Here is an 18,439-nt window from a genome sequence, read left to right as displayed (position 1 = left end):
CCAGCGTAGGAATTACACAACTTATATTTGCAAGTGTAAAATGAGGGGATTTTCCCAATTTGGTTTCTTCCCAGTGCAGGGTCACTTTGAGTTCCTCCCTGGCTTTTCAGGTCTGTCACTCAGCCCCGTTTTAGCTTCGTATCATCTGCAAACCGAGCGGGCCTGCCCCTTCTCGCGGGGAGTGTGAGGGGTGCAATGTGGCTAAAGAGCACCAGGACTTGGAAGACCGAGTTCTGAGTTCAAGTTTCGGAGCAGGTCCTTTGACCTTTCTGAACCTCGGTGTTTTCATCTGCAACCAGAAGTATTATCTGGCCCGACCTGAGGTCATGAGTGAGAGGATCCAGGGCAAGAATGTGGGCAGAAGAACCCCGGACATTATGAAGTGCTGTGCCAATCAACGTACCGCATTCAGATGACTATTTAATTAAAAGTTGAAGCTGGTCTCTGGCTCCTGTTCAAGCAACAAAACTGTCCTTGAGGAGAATCAGGCATTTTCCTGGCAAGGCACCGGCCCTGTCCAAGGGTTTTGCCAGCTGGGAAAAGAGGAGCCCCGGCCGCAGAGCACGGAGCCTGGCATTGTGGAGCCTGCCCTGCCTGCCGTCCCGAGATCCTGCTGTGCGTCCGGAAGGACCCGTGCTGTTTGTCCGTCCCACCACCGACCGACAGCGGAGTTAGACATGGCCCAGTCAGACGCAGACGGCACCGCTGTGTGGTGTTACCACTCACTTCCTGGGCCAAGCTGCTCGACGTACCTCCTGGCTCAGACTTGGCACCGTGTGAACCTCAGCCGTGGGACACTTTGCAAACAACCTTCTCGATAAAATGGGTTAATTCTTTCAGGACCAAGTACCAAAGCATTCAGGCAGTTTCCTGGAAGAGTTGGTACATTTTATTTAAAAAAAAAAAAAAAAAAAAGCCTAACCTATTCCCAGAGAGCAGCTTATAAATAGTCTCTAAAAATAATAAACACGAAACAGTTTTCATGAAACCCCATCATATAAGGACCTAGGATGTCCCAATGTTTTTCCTGAATAGTATCGGTACCGGGCCTCATCTCCCTGATGAACACAGAACCCATTATTGTACATGGTTACAGAGCCCACTGAGGAGCGCCGTGTCCCCTTCAAGATCTAAGCCGAAGTCCCTCAGACGGTGGGGGGAAGTTTTAAGCTGGACACTTCCCTCTGGTTTCAGCTAGCGCGACAGTTCTGGTGGAAATAAACATTTTTATTATACTTGCAAAAAAATAAAATAAAACAAACGTAGAAATAATAGTAAAGGTTCTTCTAAGGATCTGAGAAGAGGGGATTGGTGAAGGTCGCTGAGACGTTTGCAGCATCCGTGCGAGCTGCAAAGGCCTGAACGTTAAGAGAAGGAGTCCGGAGGAGCTGCTTGGGAGCAGGCGCACTGAGGAGTCCGCGGCCCGCGGCCCCCTCCTCCTGTGCGGGGCCCGAGGGAGTGACGTTGCTCACTTACCATTTTCCACCTCCGCGAGAAATGTACATTTTCTATTTCATATCATTACCGGAAACCGCCCCCCTCTCTTATGACTACCAAGGTTTTTTGAAACATAGACATGTATGAATTTAATTAAGCCATGAGCCTCTAACACTTTGTCTGCTGTGAACATATCTCCAGTTTATTAGGGGAAACGTGATTTGCTTTCCAGGCATTCATTTTTAACTAATTATTTCCAGAAACACGTTATTCCACAGCAAGGTACCAGGACTTTATAAATACTTGATTAAAGATGGAATCCCATGGGTCCATTATCACTCTATGTGAACTTCCTCTTAGAATTCTGAAAAGTGGGAAATCTAACTTATTTTTGTAACATAAGCCAGAAGTTTTTCCCTCCCCTGTTCTGCTATCTGTCTTGTTCAGCTTTTCCCTCGCTTTAATTTTCCCGGCTCTTTAACATTTACTTGTTAGAACATAAAGTATATTCTATCTGTATCCATCCCCTCGAGGGCTTGTTTAAGATGTTTCTTCACTCGTGTCCTCTGTTGTTACTTATATCATCTTTCACTTTACTGTGTAAGGGACATGGTTTCTCACCTATTCATGTGCCATTAAAGATGCAGTATTAACAAATTGGCTTGTATAAAAGTGTCAAAATTTGCGTTTATTTTGAAAACCTTAAGGCAGCCTTGCAAATAAGTACTAAAACTGTACTAGCCCGTAACTCACCTGGCGTCAATGGCTAAATGTTGGGTGTGCTCACCAGGTTATCTGCTCATAACTAATAGTTCTTTGTGAAGAGGAAATGAGGTCTTCCTTTTCTCCCACGATACGGAAATACTGCTATCCCCGCATTCGTATTTGTGTGGGGGGCAGCAGTGTGGTGCAGAGTTCCCCATCCACGCTCCATCCTCCAGCCTTGGGGCTGAGCGTGATGCGACCACTGCTCCCTCGCTCAGGGGCCCTGTTTCTATAAACACATCCTTCCCCGCCTGTTTTAGCTTCGTGATGTTGCCCGTGTCCGTGGAAACGGGTGATTGCTGCTATTGAATGCAGTTCTGTATATATCTGGAAACCACTGCATCTCTACTGGCCTGTTCCTATGTAATCTTTGCATAATGTTATCCTTCTCTCTCTTCCATTTCCCTGTCACCAACCCCTATAGAGTCGGGATATAAGCCCAGAAGAGATAGATTTAAAGAATGAACCTTGGTATAAATTCTTTTCGGAATTGGAGTTTGGGAAACCGGTAAGTTTAATAGCTTCAGTGGTTATAGACATTTTTAAAAATCATGCTGTTGCTGCATTGTCGCTGCTAAGGAATCAGATCTATTTGTAAGGACTTCGGGGAGTGGGGCGCCCCGTGTCGGTTGTCCAGGTAGGATTGCCTAGTCTCACTCCCATCTGTAAGCTTTCCGTTGCTTTACTTCACCAAGAAAGGACAGTGAGCTCTGGATTTATTGCCAGAAAATCCCGAGAGACGCACCTAGATCCTTGCTGGTCTTAGTCCCTCCCACCACTCGCAACGAATGCCACGTGCCTGTGGATGACATTAAATTGGCCATCCGTTCAGTTCCTTGGCCAGAGTCCTCATGGCATACTGAAGATAAGCGGGAAGGGGCACCACACAGCGATAGAGCTTTTAAAAGCACCTGTGCAGGGGAGTGCCGAAGCCGGCCCGAAAGGCTCTCTCTATGCAGATGTGACCCACGATTACAGCCCCATGTCCGGTGACTTTTAGGGAATGAGCTCTATGAGTTAGGATAACATTTCCCAAAATTTGAAATGAGAGTTAGGAATTCCAGCACGTTTAGTGTTGAGCCTAATAACATTCTGCAGCTTCCCCCTAATGTGTCTGAGTTGGCTTTGGTACCAAAGGATTTTGGGGCACTTAAAGGAACGTTTCTTAGCCCTGTACTCCGAGGAGTATCCACCAGAAGGGAGAAGGGAGCTCATTTTCCCACTGGAGATGACTGGAAACTGACTTTAAAACTCCAGTTACTTTAAATGTTCACCACTGCACTGCAAAAAGAATTTGCAAGTAGGGGGTTAAGTGTATAAACGTAAAACATTCCATTAGATGTTTGTGTGAGACTTTAAGCATTGCCTTCAGTATTTGAATCACCGTGGTTTGGAATGATGGTTTTATCTGCAGACAGGAATTAACTTTATAGTTCAGTAAAATGTTAAATTCCCTGATGTATATTTATATCAAGATGAAGACAAAGTAAGCTGGTGCTCCGGGATTTCTCTGTTGATGTAGCGATGCTGAGCTTTGTTTCAAAGTTCCTGCGTCTTCTGAGAGGAGCACCTGACTTGCAAACATCCTGCTTGAGGGAACAGACATTCCTCCCGCCTGGTCCCTCCTTGGACACTGGCTCCCAATAGCAGCTAAGCTGTCCTGGGTGAACAGCGCCACCTAGTGACCAGTGGAGAGGGAAGCGTCTAACCCAAAGTGTGTCCATCTCCCCTCCCCAAAGCTGTGGTGCACACCTCACTTCTCCTTTCTCTCCCTTTTTTTCTCTGCTGTCCACCATTCAGACATCAATGGAGTCTACCCAGACAGTCTTTTCCACATTCAAATATTTAACAGTATTCTAACCCTTTTTCTTGTCTTACAACCTGCTCAGTTATCTCACAGAAAAACCCTTTGGTATATGTAGTTCCTCCCCTCTCCCCAATGATTGGTATATATAATACCATATTTCCATCAGGGAAAACAAAAGCTATTTGCTTTAAATTATGCATAAGCAAAAGTCCATGCCATTGACTTTTGAAGTCCGTTCAGGTCCACAAATTTCTAGCCGTCTCATTGGCCAAATAACTAAGTTAGTTTTCTCTTTAACGCTGGCTTTTAGGAAACGTTATGAAATGTCTCTAATTAATCATTTGTTTTACCAAATCTGTCACTGCAAATAATTCTGGTTTTGTCAGCAAGAGACAGTACTTCGGCCCCAGCACGCACTAAGCGGCTCTCTGAGGAGCTCAGGGAATTGACCCTGCTCCTACGGGAAGCTGGTCTGCGTGCCCCCAGCCACGCCAAGCAGGTCCTGGGAGCACAGCCCATTCGTACACTGGGACCTCCCGTCATTCGTACCCCTCCCCTGTTGTCCTAACTGCCTCTTACTTATTTAAAGAGATGCTTTTCCAAAATGTCATTTCTCTCAAGCCACGAGTGTTCCTTACATAGACCTTAGAGTCCTTAAAGGGCACTGCTCCTTTTTTGTGTGGGTCTTTTAAAGTAATGAAAGGTAAAACTTTTAAAGATTTACCAAAATAACGTAATCGCTGTCTATCCTGAGGGAACAGTGTTGAGACCACGGTTCCCATGGTCTGAGGCATTCGAAGGGTGGGCTCCTATGTAGTTGAACCAAGTTGAATGACTGGATGACACACTCAGCGTTTCGGAAGAAGGGGAGGTGGGGAGAAATTTTTTCCTTCTTTTCACGTCTCTCCTGCACCAGTCGCTCTGGGCCATACAAGGGTAAGAGACATAAATGAAAGTGGCATAAACCAGGAAAGTTGTTTTCGAAGGTTTTGCCATCATTCAGAAGCAGAATGAAATTAAAACGCCTACCAAAGCGTGTGGGTCATCATTTCTGCTTTTTATTCCACACCCACTCGACCCCACCCCCCACCCCCGAGGGAGGAAAGCCTGCCAGGACTTGGATGCTAGGCCTTCATTTACCCTGGGCTCCTTTCTCCTTCAGCCCCTTCCCTGAAATCCACCAAAACACGCTGACACTTCAGCAAGATGCTGACTTTAACACCGTTCAGCTCTCACAGGTGCTGTGGAATAATATCAAGTCAACCCAGACTCCAGGGGCCATTTGGGGAAGGTTATTTACAACCAATTTAATTTGTAAGCACTGTCTTATTTTTTACAGTCAGTACACGTAGGGAGACTGTATGTGACTTTGAAAGGTCTCCTTCCCATCTGAACCATCTATGAAGTGTGTAAAGTGCTTAAAGAAAAATGATGATTGTTAATAGCACCTACTTTATAAAGTGCAGAATATACATCTACAGAGATCGCATTGCTGTCCTGTTGCTGTGGGTGGTGAATGCATCTTGAAATCAGATTACTTTTCATTTGCAAATTTATTACTAAGAGCCTGGGTGTCAGCTTTTTTTCTCCCTCCTTCCCCCTCTAACTTCTACAGAAATTAATGTGATTTCTATAAGTAAGCTCAAGGCAAAATGTCACAATGTAAACCAATTTGAAAAAGCTTCCCTAATTGGTTATAATGAATATAATTACAATATTCCAGGAGCTAGTAAGTGACAGCAGAGGGGAGGGGGAGCTGTTTAAGAAATTTCAAGCCTAAGTGGGCAGAACAGAGGATTCACCTGGGGGCAGTTAGAGTGGCTTGTAACTTCCAGGTGTCCTACGTTCGAACCCCTCCCTCACTAAACTTACAACGGTTCTCCGGGCAGATTTCTGTTTTTGGCATGTACCCTATTTCTATCTTAAAGAGTTAAAGGAAAAAAACAAAAATAGCCTTACAGCCTGCTGTTTAAATGCAAAGTAGAAACTCTGTTCTCTAAGGGAGATGGAAGGTCTGGCTCTACCACTAGCAGTGTTAACGTCTAAGCAAGCAGGGAACGATTTTTAAAATTGCCTAGTCACACCGTGGGAAACGTAACCCCCATTTGGTGCACTGGCCACAAACCACAGAAAACACATTTAGTGCAGTTTGCCCTCCACTGGCCAAATCTCCGAATTGCCACATTGGTGAACAATGAGCTTCGCAGGGCAGAAGCCTGCCGCAGAGATGTGGGCCCTCAGTGTCCATCTTAGTTTGAAAAGAACAATGGGGAATTTTAAAGTTTCGATTTTTGTTCAAATTGGTGTTAATGCTTTTTTTTTTTTCTTTGTGTCTTTTAAGTTTGCAATATTTGGACTCCAACAGTGATCTGCTCTTGAGACAGAACCGTAGCAAGGAAGCTCCCCGTTAGCGCCCACGCCCGGGCTAGCTCCCTGTCGCTGAGTCCCGGTGTGCCCCTCTTTGTGTGAGCTGGTCTCCGTGTCTGTCTTTATGCTCATTTCTCCATTTCCTCCTCTGCTTCCCATCAGCCTCCCAAAAAGATATGGGATTATACTCCTGGAGACTGCTCTATCCTTCCTAGAGAGGATAGAAAGGTAATGCCTGCCTCTCCGGGGGCTGTGTGTGTGCTCCTAGCTGGTTAGTGTGAGTGTGCTGTGGGGTTTTGCTCTTATTTTCTTCAATCACTTTTTTTTTTAACTTGATAACTTTTTTTTTTTTTTTTTGCTTGGTGATAAATCTATTTAACAAAGTCTCTAAGATATATACTGATGTTTAGAGGTGTGGATGTGTTTTTAAGCAATGACGTACTCTCCTGACATGTAGTATTTGTCACAGTCGCCAGACTCTGAAAAGACAGAAACTAGGTATTTCCTCCCCGGCAGGTGCTGTGGTATTTGTAGTTCTCTGCCGCCAGGAAAACAGAGTTCTGAAGCTCTGCCTACTGCGGGGCTTATATTTTCCAGGCCTAACGCCGCCTTCTCTGTTCTCGTGGCTTTTAGTAATTTCCAGGGAGCTCGTTGTTTAATCATGCCATCTCTGCCTTGTTAAAATACAACCCTAAACAGGTTCGTTTTTCAAACTTAACCTTCCATTCTCTCTGCCTGTCCTCTAAACTAAAACCCTCTTTCTTTCCCATCTTTTCTTTCTTGTACCAGACTAACCTAGACACAGAGCTCAACCTCTGCCCAGCAGAGTTAGAGGCAGATGTAGGAAAGACGGAGACGCTTAGTAAAGCACGCCGTGCAGACCTGGCGCAGGTACTTCTGAGTTTTCCTCCTGCCGCCCATGCCTGGCGCGCGGGCCAGGCGCGGCCCTTCGGTTTGGGCTGTCGCTCAGGAGGGTTGGGCTGTCGCTCAGGAGGGGAGTGTCTCGATGATTACTGTGGAGCTGCATGGCTTTCTGGCTGCTGTTTTCCAGTCCCTTCCCCCAACTTGGTTTTTGCTTTGGTTTCTTTGGAGCTTGGCATCTTCCTTAAAGGGGGCTTTCCAGATATCCGTGGGGTGGCTGGTGATTGCCACCGCTCCCCCTCTCCTCTGCTGTCAGGGGGGACCCTCTTCCTTTCCTGCCTTCGCCTTGGGATGCCTTCTCGGGGTTTTCAGGGAGCCATGTTTTGGCGGCTGTCGTTTTTGCAGCCTTGGGAGGCACCGGTCTCCGAGATGGTTCCCCAAAGTGTGGCAGTGATTGGGGCGCCACTTACACGCAGGCACTGTCAGAGCTTGTGGTTTGAAAGGTCAGAAAGTTCTCAATGAAGAAATGCGCTCCAGGGGCCAGACGGCCAGCCACAGGCAGGCGTTTGAAACTCCACCTGCACCGGCATTTCTAAGTGGAGCGGTGCCAAAGCGTGGCTTACTAAGGCGGGTCAGAGAGAGTGTCCAAGGGAAACGGCTCCCCGCGGAAGGAAAACACCCAGTGTTTGGAGAGCCGCTCCTAGGGCCCCTTGAAGAAACAAGAGGGACCCTTAGAGGGAAGCGGATCTTTACAGGAAACAGGGAAGGAATGTGGGCTCTGCTCGAGGCTGGGAGGGCCGCAGACCACGGCAGGGAACGTGGGATGTGAATGGGTCGTGTTCTGCTTCAGCAGAGCTGGGAGAGCAAGGAGGGTCAGACCACCAGCATGAGTGACGAGGGCACCAAAAGCCATGTGAGTGCCAGGGACGTAGCCCAGGGGAGGAAAGGAAGCGGGGTCACCGCTGCGGCCACGGTGGGGGGCAGGATGGGAACAGACAGCGCGGGCGCTTTGTCCAGACAGCGGGAGCCGTGGGGACATCGGTATGTCACGGAAGAACGATGGGAGGAAGTCATGCAGAGGGTAGGTGAAGGACGCAGTGTGAAGGCATTTGTTTTGAATGTTGGTTGGGTATCACATAGGGAATATGCAGTTTGGAGTGTGAGACCAGGTTCTGTGAGACGGGCAGAGGCTGACAGAGGCAGTGCAGTCCCCTGAGGAGAGGTGGTGGTGGACATCCTGGGGCAGATGAAGACAGCCCACCTGGGGGCAGGTGGAAGCCGGAAGGGAGAGTCCCATTGAAAGGATGAAAGACCCATAAGTACCTGTTGGGATGCTGGTGGCAGCAGCAGAGCAGGGGAGGGTCAGACAGAGAGCATTCCCGGGGTGTAGGAGGAAAGACGAGAGGTGGAGCGAGAGGAGCGGCCTGAGCACGACCCAGTGCCCCAGAGAGGCCCCCACGCTAGACTCGGAGGAAAGGCCAATGGGGTCGATAATCCAGGGGTTTCTAAAAGCTTTGGAGGCTGCTGAGCGGTGAACGGGAGAGGAACTGGAATCCCCAGGGGTACACACCGATTAAAAATGTGATCATGGAGGAAGGCGAGGGGGGTGTTCCCAGAGGGCTCAGCAGGGTCGCGCAAACCTTTTCCACGTTGGAGACCAGGGCATCTCCACAGAGGTGGGAAGACCCAGAACGGGGCAGAGGCCAAAGGGCAGGTTCACGGAGGAAGGGTGGGCAGGGGAGACCAGTGCAGGCAGAGGGCTGGACGGGTGAATGTGCGGGTAAGAGGGGTGCCTTCTCTGAGGAGTATGGGGAGAGAGGGTGGGGGCCTCCTGGGGTGGAGGTGCCCTCAGAAGTGACAGGCCAGCAGGCAGAGGGCAGGGGGCTGAGCCCCTGAGGAACGTTAGCTCCTTCCTTCGCAGTCTCTTCCTTTTTTCCTGGTGTTCCCTTTCCTCGAATAGCTCCCCTCCAGGTAGTTTGTTTCCCTTGTAATGGTCAGTATTAGAGATAGGAACATCTTTAAAAGTTAACTTTTTCATTGACTTATTCAACCACCGCATTATTTTTAAGAGCCTTTGCCTGTTTCTCTCCAAGATAACAGAAACTCTAAATAAACTACACAGTGTGTTGCTTTTTCTCTGCATGTAGCTCTCGATTGTTTTCCTCCTTTTGCACAGTGGTCTGTAACCTTATAAAGTGTTCCCCACTGAGGCTGAGGTGGTCATTAATAGCTTTTGTAAATCTGCATTTCTCCCCCTTTTTGCACTTGGAAGTCTGCGGGGGCAGACAAACATCTAAACCCAGTGTGGTCTTTTAAAATGCATTTTTGTGCATTCTGTACCTAAAGTTTTGGGTGACCCTCTCTCTGGATGTGGCATCTGGGGCGCATGAAGGAGTCTGCAGTGGGTTGGCAGGGGCTCTGAGGGTTGGGGTACGCTGAGGGAGGGTGTGCTATGCCATTAATGCATGTTGACCACATGGTGGGCCTGTCCCCCAGTGGGCCCAGGAGGCCATCTCCTGACCCACCCGGGGAGCCGCGATGCAGCCACTGGGAGGTCAAGGCCAGAGACAAAGAGGACCCCTCCCTCCGGGCCCTGAGACCTTTCCAGCCAGGTCCCCTCCGCCCAGAGGCCCTGGCTAAATTAGGAAGCGAAAGGGACGCCCCTTGGCTTGGCACATCTGAGTCAAAATAAATCATATACACTTTTCTTTCTTTCTCTTTTTGACATTTACAGAGCTCAGCAGTCAGCCCCACTCCGGACATGTCTTCAGAGCCTCCTGGATAGTAAGTCGCCACTTTGTGTCTACGGCTCACTGTATGGAATGTCTAAACGGGAGAAGCTTATGATTCGGACCTACGTGTGTGTGCAGGCAGCAGTCTAGTGGCTTTGAATGATGTACAGTTGGGTGATAAATAGCAATTCAGTTCTGGTCTTCAATTTTTTTCCTTCCGTTTTCTCCTCCTCTTCCAAATGAATTTTGTGATGATTCATATTAACCTTGATAAGCTTTTTCCTGTGTTGTCACCTTTACCTTTAGAACGTGAGCAGATTAGTATGCGTTCAGGATCAAAGTTAACCTCATTTGCTGATTCTTGTGGGGGGAGGTGTGACTTTGTGCGGGGCTGAGGGTGGCGTTCGGGTCCTTGGCCTGGACCTGTCACCGGGAAAGATGGGGCCGAAACGGGGCTCACTTGTCTGTTTCTCAGAGATGTGGCTTCATTGGGGTTCTCCCTGGGTGATGGGTGCACACCTCACTCACTTCTTCATGGCAGCCTTTCCCAAACCTCCTGCCTCCTCTCCTCCAAATCAGCCCCAGCCCATCCCCCAAGCCTCCTGCACCCTCTCCCAGACTGTGTCTCAGAGCTTGGCCATGCAGCTGTTTTCCCAGCTGCAAATGGGTCAGCGCTGCCTGCCCCTGCACACACGGTAAAGTACCAGCATTTGAGCCTGTATGAGAAGGCCTAGCTGAGCCTGTCTGTGCCCAGTCTCAGGTTAGGACCCGTTAGGACCCTGACTTCCGCTGCTGTGCCTGAATTGTGTTACTGTGTTTGTATAACTCTCATAAATGATAAACTCCTCGAGAGCGAGGACTGCACCTCCGTCGTGCCGGGTGCACCCATAGGTCTGGGAGTTTGTTCTGGTGGGAGCAGCTCCTCACCTCATCACCGCTGTGTCTGTATCTTCTTCTTCAAAGTACGACAAGAAGGGGCGGCAGCGCTTTTACCTGTTCCATTTGGGGTGGGCAGATCCACAGTAGCCAAGCTCACCTGTGCAGACCGAAGCCTGACTTGCTCTGGATGCTGAGTGTATGGATCTGTGTGACAAACCGTATGGTCACTTGGGCATTTTGCAAGAGTAGTTTCATTTGAAAGTCGATTAACTGTGATTGGAGTATTTCATTGGAAAATACCCTTCATCCTCTCAGGGTAGTGACCAGATCTCTAGCCAGATCTATTAATATTTCTTCTATAAATGTGTATATTAATGGTGATGATTAACAGACCCCAGAGTCTGAGAAGAAATTGGGACGATGTATTAGGACAGCAGTTAGGGGGAAAGTCTCCTATCTTAAAGGACAGCTCCATCTTTGAGAAGGTCGGTATCGTCTCTTGGGCTCCCTGTTGGGTTGGTCATCCGGCCGCCGGTGTGACAGAGAAGAATCAGAGTTCTCCTATATCATCAGGCTGCCCCTCCACCCATCCTGGGCTCTGAGGCTCACTCTGTTTTAAGGAGATGGTTGAACTATGCCTTCAGCTCCAAGGATGACCGGTCCCAGGTCCTCCAGGTCCCAGAAATGAACCCACAGATGACCTCAGGCCATCTGCAGATGAAGGGCTCTTCAAGGCCCCAGCTCCCAGCAGGCTCTCCCTGGTCCCTCAGCTCACCTGTTGGTCAGCGATAAAGCTTGTCACTTTGCATGGCCAAGCTCTGAGACAAAGTCTGGGAGAGGATGCAGGAGGTTTGGGGGATGGGTTGGGGCTGATTTGGAGGAGAGGAGGCAGGAGGTTTGGCCGGTCCTGACTGCCCAAAGCCTGGTTGGACCAGATCTCTCCCTGCCCTGCTGGTCCCAGGACTGCATAATGTAAGCCTGCTGCCCGGTCTTCCCCTCTACCTCCTCGCCCCATCCCGCTCCCTGAAATGCACAGACAATAAGGCTGTTTCAGGTGGCCAACTGAGTGAATTCCTTAGCTTCCCTGGACCAAGGCACTATGCTAGGTAATAAATAGGAGCATAACTGTCCCTTAGTAGTGTGGGGGTAAAACAAAAAAAGGAATGTTAGTAAATAATAAGGTAAAGTGGGCCCTAGCTACTTTGGCTCAGTGGATAGAGCGTCGGCCTGAGGACTGAAGGGCCCTGGGTTCAATTCCGGTCAAGGGCACATGCCCGGGTTGCGGGCTCTGTCCCCAGTAGGGGGCGTGAAGGAGGCAGCCAATCAATGATTCTCTCTCATTATTGATGTTTCTATCTCCCTCTCCCTTCCTCTCTGAAATCAATAAAAGTATATTAGGAAGGAAGGAAGGAAGGAAGGAAGGAAGGAAGGAAGGAGGGAAGGAAGGAAGGAAGGAAGGGAGGGAGGGAGGGAGGAAGGGAGGGAGGGAGGGAGGGAGGGAGGGAGGAAGGAAGGAAGGAAGGAAGGGGGAAGATTAAGGACTAAGAGTATTCAGAAAAAGAAAGCAGTGCCCAGTCTGTCAGTTAGGCACACAGGTCTTAAACAAAGTGGTGAAATGAACGACTTATTCAGCATTTACTGTGTGCCAGGCACTATGCTTAGCAGCTTCTGTAATTCACCTCAGTTGGTCCTCAGCATTCCAGGACCAGGCATTCTTTTTAACCCGCAGTTTGCCAGTGAGGAAGCAGGCAGTGTGACACCCATGTCACTGCAGCCTCCTCCGACCAGACTAGCAGTCAAGTTCTAGGCCGGGACACTGGTGTCGGCAGTGCGCTCTCCCTGCACCATACTGACAATAAACTAATAGCCTCCCATAATTTACTGTCTTTCAAATGACTGAGAAAACCATTTAAGCAACTATTTGTAATATCGTGTTAGCAGGATTGAGGGGCCTAATGCCGAAAAGAGCAAATGGCTGTCAGACTCTGGGGATTCGTGTGCATAAAGCTATTTGATGTGTTAATTTACCCAGCGCTCTTATTTCTGTCATCGGAACAGGTCTCCAAGACCTGTTTTTTCCAGCCTTACCCTAGCTCACGTGCAATACGTGGCAGGGATAGATGAGGTTTTTTTCCTTCTGCTATTCGACCATTTGGGAATTTACCAGAAATTCGGGCTTGGTTTTCTCCCGGTTTGCTCAAATGAATAAGGTTTCCCTATATTTGGAATTGGTGAGGAGCCAGCTTAAGTGCAGTGCCTGACGCATAGGAAAGTGCACACTAAATGTTTGCTGAGTAAATGAAGCATCTGGACGTCTTAATTAACTAGAATCCAACTCAGCACCAAGGCCGGCAACTTGTGGATTGAATCTGGTTCCCTTCACCCGAGGGGCAGGAATGACCTGCTGAAAGAAACATTGGCAAAGACTTGACTTAACCCAAGGACTGAAGAAAGAGGAATCACAGTGGCCCAGGTGCAAAACTGGGGTCAGTGGAGAAGTGATGGTGTTGCTTTGAGTCCACTTTCATATCCTGGAGAGGCTTTAGTTTAGAAATTTATTAATTAAGTTGATTACATATCACAATATTAAAAGGACCTGGGAACAGAGAGGAAGAAATTCACCCCTTGTTCCAATATCCTAATACAATCTACCAGTCCTTCCTCTCAGAAAATATATTTTTATAGTTGTGATCACAATGTATGCCAAATTTTGTATTTTATTTCTGTGGAATTACCAGATCTATAAATCAACAGTGTAGCCTGCTCTTCTTCCTCATTGCTTAGCATTTCAGCATTGGTTAGCTCGAATACAGTCTTTGCCTAACCAAAGAGCTTTACTCTATTTGGCCAGCAGGTGGCACTCAAGCTGCTGCTTTCCTAAGTGGTGATGGTGCACTAGAAAAAAACACCCTTTCCCCTTAATCTAACTTAAGATCAAAACACAAATCATTGCCTGGAGAACTTGATGAGATATTAGAAACTTCCCAGGACTTAAAAATGTCTCATAAATCTCTGTGTGTGTAGGCATTTAATTTTATGGAATCATTTATTCCACTAATATTCATTGAACAAAGGTGCTAGACACCAGCCGTGCAAAGGTTAATCAGTTAAACTGCCTCCCTCGAGGGAAAAACCAAGTGTAATGGGAGGCAGACTTGTAAACAGCCATCAGAATCCAGTGCGGACCAGCAGTGATGGGACCAGGAGGGAGGGAACACCTCTGTTTCGTGGAGGAAGAAAGGTTCGCTTTACAGAGGAGCAGCAAATAAAAAGTGATTAATAATAACATTATATTACAAATAGAAAAGGTAAATTGTTTTTACCTTCATGCTACGAAAGGCTAGAAGATGAACTGCCCTCCCCGAATTGTCTAGACGCCCTCTCCCATAGCCAGTTGAAAACTGTTACTTTTTGTTTCTTCCTGAAAACACTAAATGGTTTTGAACAGTGGATTCCATGAGGCTGGAATTTTTTTGTCTGTTTTGTTCCTTATTGAGTCTCCACCTAAGAGAGTGATGGAGATGTAGTAGGTGCCCAGTAAATACTTGTTGAATGAATAAAATGAGCCATGGAATGACATGGTGAGATCTTTTCTAGAAATATCACTGGCAGTAGTTTGCAAAAATGATTGGAGGGAAATGGGGTGGAGCCTGGGGGGGGGCGGGGGTGGTGTGCTTACTGCACAGGTGTCAGCGAGTGGTGGGAGGTGGGGACCAGGGAGGTCGAGACGGAAGGGATTAATGTGAGCTGTGTCAGGACGGAGTAAGCAAAATGTGCTGAAGTTGGCAGGGCCAGGAGGGGGATAAGGAGTTGATTTTCTGGGCTCTTTGGCTTGGGTGATGGGAGGTGGAGGAACGGAGCTGGGTTTGGTTTGGGATGTGTTGGGTTTAAGATGCCTGAGGAACATCTAAGTGGAGCTGTCTAGAAGGCAGTTGAGTGTATGTATCTCAAAAGGAATGTCTATGTAGATAAGGGATTTGAAGGTGAACTTTTTGGACAGTCTCACCGCACCTAATCGTTTGGTGGATGAAGGAAATTGAGGCTGAGAGAATCAGGTTGTCTCCAGGTTTTTAAAGTGAGCGGGTTTGCCTCCACTGCTCACATTGCCTGCTGGAGTCAGGCTGGAGTCCCGACCCGGCCGGTGAGCACATTGGAAACATTCGGCCCGAAAATGATTGCTCTGTTCTCTCCCTTTGTTCTTCGAGTGAGTTTCTGTTGAATCCCCTTGAAACTCAGCAGCCAGCACTGCCTCTTAGCCAGAGGGTCAGAGGGTCCGTTCTCGGCACTGCCTCCTGCTGGCCTGCTCTTCCTCAGCCCAAAACCGCTCCGCCCGGGCTACAGAGCCGAGCTTCTGGGCCTGGCTCGTTTTGGTGACTCGGTCTTTCTCGGCCAGACTGAGGGTACTTTTCTCACCCTCTCTGATCTGTTCCGACACAGCAGACCCAGCAACTCTGTGACCTGTGACAGATGCCTTCCCCACTCCGGTCCTCAGTTTCCCCTTTGGTACAATGGACAAATGGTGTCTGTCTTTCCAATGAGGAGGTCTGGGTTAGAAACACTGTACCGGAGCTTTTAGACGTTGTTTTTAAACAAGTTGCAAAAGTGTCACACATCTGGAAAAAGTATGTCGGCTTCGGTATCAGAAAGAAAACAATTGGCCATAGCAAGTCCATCCTGAGAGGTTTCCTGAGGGCTGAGGGCTTGTCATTCTGGTGGGAAGCAGGAAAAAATGGTGATAATGGTGGAATAAAGCCAGAAAATGGGGTGGCGTTGTGGGGGGGGGGGGGTGAGTTCTGACAGCGGGTGAGGTAGGGAGGTGTGAGGTCAGCAGCCGGTGTCATGGCCGAGAAGTTAGGAGGAACGAGGGGAGGTGGGTCGGATGTTCTGGCTGAGGCTGCGGCAGTTTAAGGACAGCAGGGTAGAAGCCACTGTCGGGGTCGCTCTGTGCTGAGGTCTGGTCACCCCAAACCAGAGCTTTCGAGGTGCTCCTCTCACAAAAGCGACCTCGGTCCCACAGCTGTTGGTTGGCAAGCCTGAAGGACGCCTGTCCATGGGTCTTTCTGCGGATGGAATGGACGGAGGAGACACGGCTGAAGCTGAAGGACAAAATCGGGAACTGCAGCCAGAACGAGAGGGTGGATGGCGAAAGGGAAGTTTCGAAAAGGCAGATTTCTTTGCAATTAGGAAGTTCAAAGGGAACGCCAGGTTAGATGACTTGCACTGGTCTCAATCGGCATGGACAGCTTGCCAGTCTCCTGAAGGGTCCTCCCCTCGCTAACTAGAGTGGGTGGCTTTGGTCAGTCAGAACGGGGGACACCTGTGAATGCCCTGCAGGCAGAAGCCGGAGGGCCCAGAGCTGCGTGGGCGGCAGCCCTGTCCCTGGCCTGGCCCCGTCGCCTGGGAAAGCCAAGCCTTTTTGTCTCCAGGTGGGAGGGGCCTCCAGGCAGAGCCCCGGCACCAGGCAGGACAGCCCGCCTGAGCCCAGGCCACGGCCGCCTCGTTCCTGCAGCCCTGCTCTCCCCACTGCTCCGATGGCCTGAGGTCATTGACGTCAGGAGCTCAGAGCCCCAAGTAAATGCGACGTAGTTCTTGCACTTGTGGAAGAATTCCTAAGTCCGGCATTTCACCAATCAAACCGTATTCTTTGTTGTTGTTGTTGTTAATCCGCACCCGAGGGTATTTTCCATGGATTTTTAGAGAGAGTGGAAGGGAGGGGAGAGACAGAAAGAGACTAAACATCGACCAGTTGCCTCCCGCATGCGCCCTAACCAGGGCCAAGGATGGACCCTACAACCAAGGTGCGTGCCCTTGATCAGAATTGAACCCGGGACCCTTCCATCGCTATGGCTCAAAACATACTCTTAATCAGATCGCATGTGCCAAATTTGCTTTCAGAAAATGTGACCTTTTATTCATTCAGCAAATATATGCTGAGTGTCCTCATGGGCCCTATAGTCCAGTGGGCTCTTGGAGACCAGGGCACGGCCTGGGGAGAGCACCCCGGCTGCTCTGTGGACTCACTCCACCCGCCTGCTTGTATTTCTCAGCTGTGAGGGTTGATTCTCTTTTCCCTTAGATTCCATTTCCGTGGTGTGTGAGCCTGGGCTAGAGGGGGCGGGGGGGGGGGGGGGCACTGCCTCCGCAGTCGTGGGGAGATGTTCTAGAACGGCGGCTGAGAGCTCCATTGGTGCTGCGCGTCCTGGCTCAGGGTCCAGCCCTCCCGTTCCACTAAACCTCGCCTGCTCCCTCCACAGGCCCAGTCGCTCCATGTGGGGCTCCCCCTCTGGAAAAGGGAGGACCGGGTTGTTTGTGGGGATCAGAGGAATTCTGCCGTGATCGCTGGGGAAAGGGAAGGCAGGGGACAGATGTGGATAAAGCAGATGCAGCCCAGTGGACCTTGGGCGGGGGGGGAGGGGCCACATCGGTGTTCACTATTACAACTCCTTAAGCATTTCTATTCTATGCACATGATAATATTCATGATAAAATATTGGGAGGAAGAACCCACCAAGCTGTTGACATCTTTAGAGCTGAGAATTCCAGCAAACGGAACTCAGTAGGACCGAGCAGCAGCCTGGCCGAGGCCTGGGCACGTCTGCGGGGAAGGAGTCCTTCCCCGTCTGTGAGTGTGCGTGCACCTGGCCGTGTGTCCGCGGGCGAGGGCACAGGACACTGGGACTCCGGGAAGGGGCGGTTCGGTGTGCGAGTGTTCTTCATTCTTCCTGGCCCCACCTCATTCCAAAGAGGATTTGTGGTAACTTGCAAAACACCCAGGACTTCAACAAGATAAAGTAAGTGAAGGCTGTGTCAGGGAGTGAAGGATGCATCGATAGGTGCGTCTCATAACATGTCGTCATGTTCTGAGTGTGAATCTTGAAAGCAGGGGGTGCAGAGGTGGCTGGCACCGTGAGAGCATAGAGAGCCCAGGTTCCCTTTCACTTGGCTCCACCCCAGCTGGGCCTCCTCTTTTCATGGTTGATTTTAATGCTTCATCAGCCAAAGAGAAATAACCCCGAAAACTAATCCAAGTGGTGGACTTAAAGTTGTCAACACTGGTCGGAGGCTCCACTTACGTTATTTTTATACATATATATATTTTATTGATTTCAGAGAGGAAGAGAAAGGAAGAGAGAGAGAGAGAGAGAGAGAGAGAGAGAGAGATCAGTGATGAGAGAGAATCATTGAATGGCTGCCTCCTACACACCCCGTACTGGGGATCCAGCCCACAACCCATGTATGTGCCCTGACTGGGAATGGAACCATGACGTTCTGGTCCATAGATCGACAGTCAAACACTGAGCCACAACAGCCAGCCCCCACCTATATTCTTTTTAAAAATATTATTTTATTGATTTTTTACAGAGAGGAAGGGAGAGGGATAGAGAGTTAGAAACATCGATGAGAGAGAAACATCGATCAGCTGCCTCCTGCACACTCCCTACGGGGGATGTGCCCGCAACCAAGGTACATGCCCTTGACCAGAATCGAACCTGGGACCCTTGAGTCTGTAGGCCGACACTATCCACTGAGCCAAACCAGTTAGGGCCCCACCTATATTCTTGACTGCCCCATCCTGTGTGCAGCACCTGGG

General features: G+C 49.3%; 1 protein-coding gene across 1 annotated transcript in view; it reads left to right on the top strand.

Annotated features, from left to right (window-relative positions):
• Positions 1-18,439, top strand: part of SORBS1 (sorbin and SH3 domain containing 1) — a 217,063-nt gene that overhangs the window by 162,894 nt on the left and 35,730 nt on the right. Inside the window, exons 13-16 of the mRNA XM_054728616.1 lie at positions 2,627-2,710; positions 6,539-6,604; positions 7,166-7,267; positions 9,972-10,021. Coding sequence (XP_054584591.1) covers positions 2,627-2,710; positions 6,539-6,604; positions 7,166-7,267; positions 9,972-10,021 — 302 coding nt within the window. The remainder of the gene's footprint in view (positions 1-2,626; positions 2,711-6,538; positions 6,605-7,165; positions 7,268-9,971; positions 10,022-18,439) is intronic.

The sequence above is a fragment of the Eptesicus fuscus genome, chromosome 17 (assembly GCF_027574615.1).
Source record: "Eptesicus fuscus isolate TK198812 chromosome 17, DD_ASM_mEF_20220401, whole genome shotgun sequence".
In the NCBI taxonomy this organism is placed as follows: domain Eukaryota; kingdom Metazoa; phylum Chordata; class Mammalia; order Chiroptera; family Vespertilionidae; genus Eptesicus; species Eptesicus fuscus.
The sequence above is the reverse complement of the archived record's forward strand: the minus strand, read 5'-3'. Positions and strand labels throughout refer to the sequence as shown.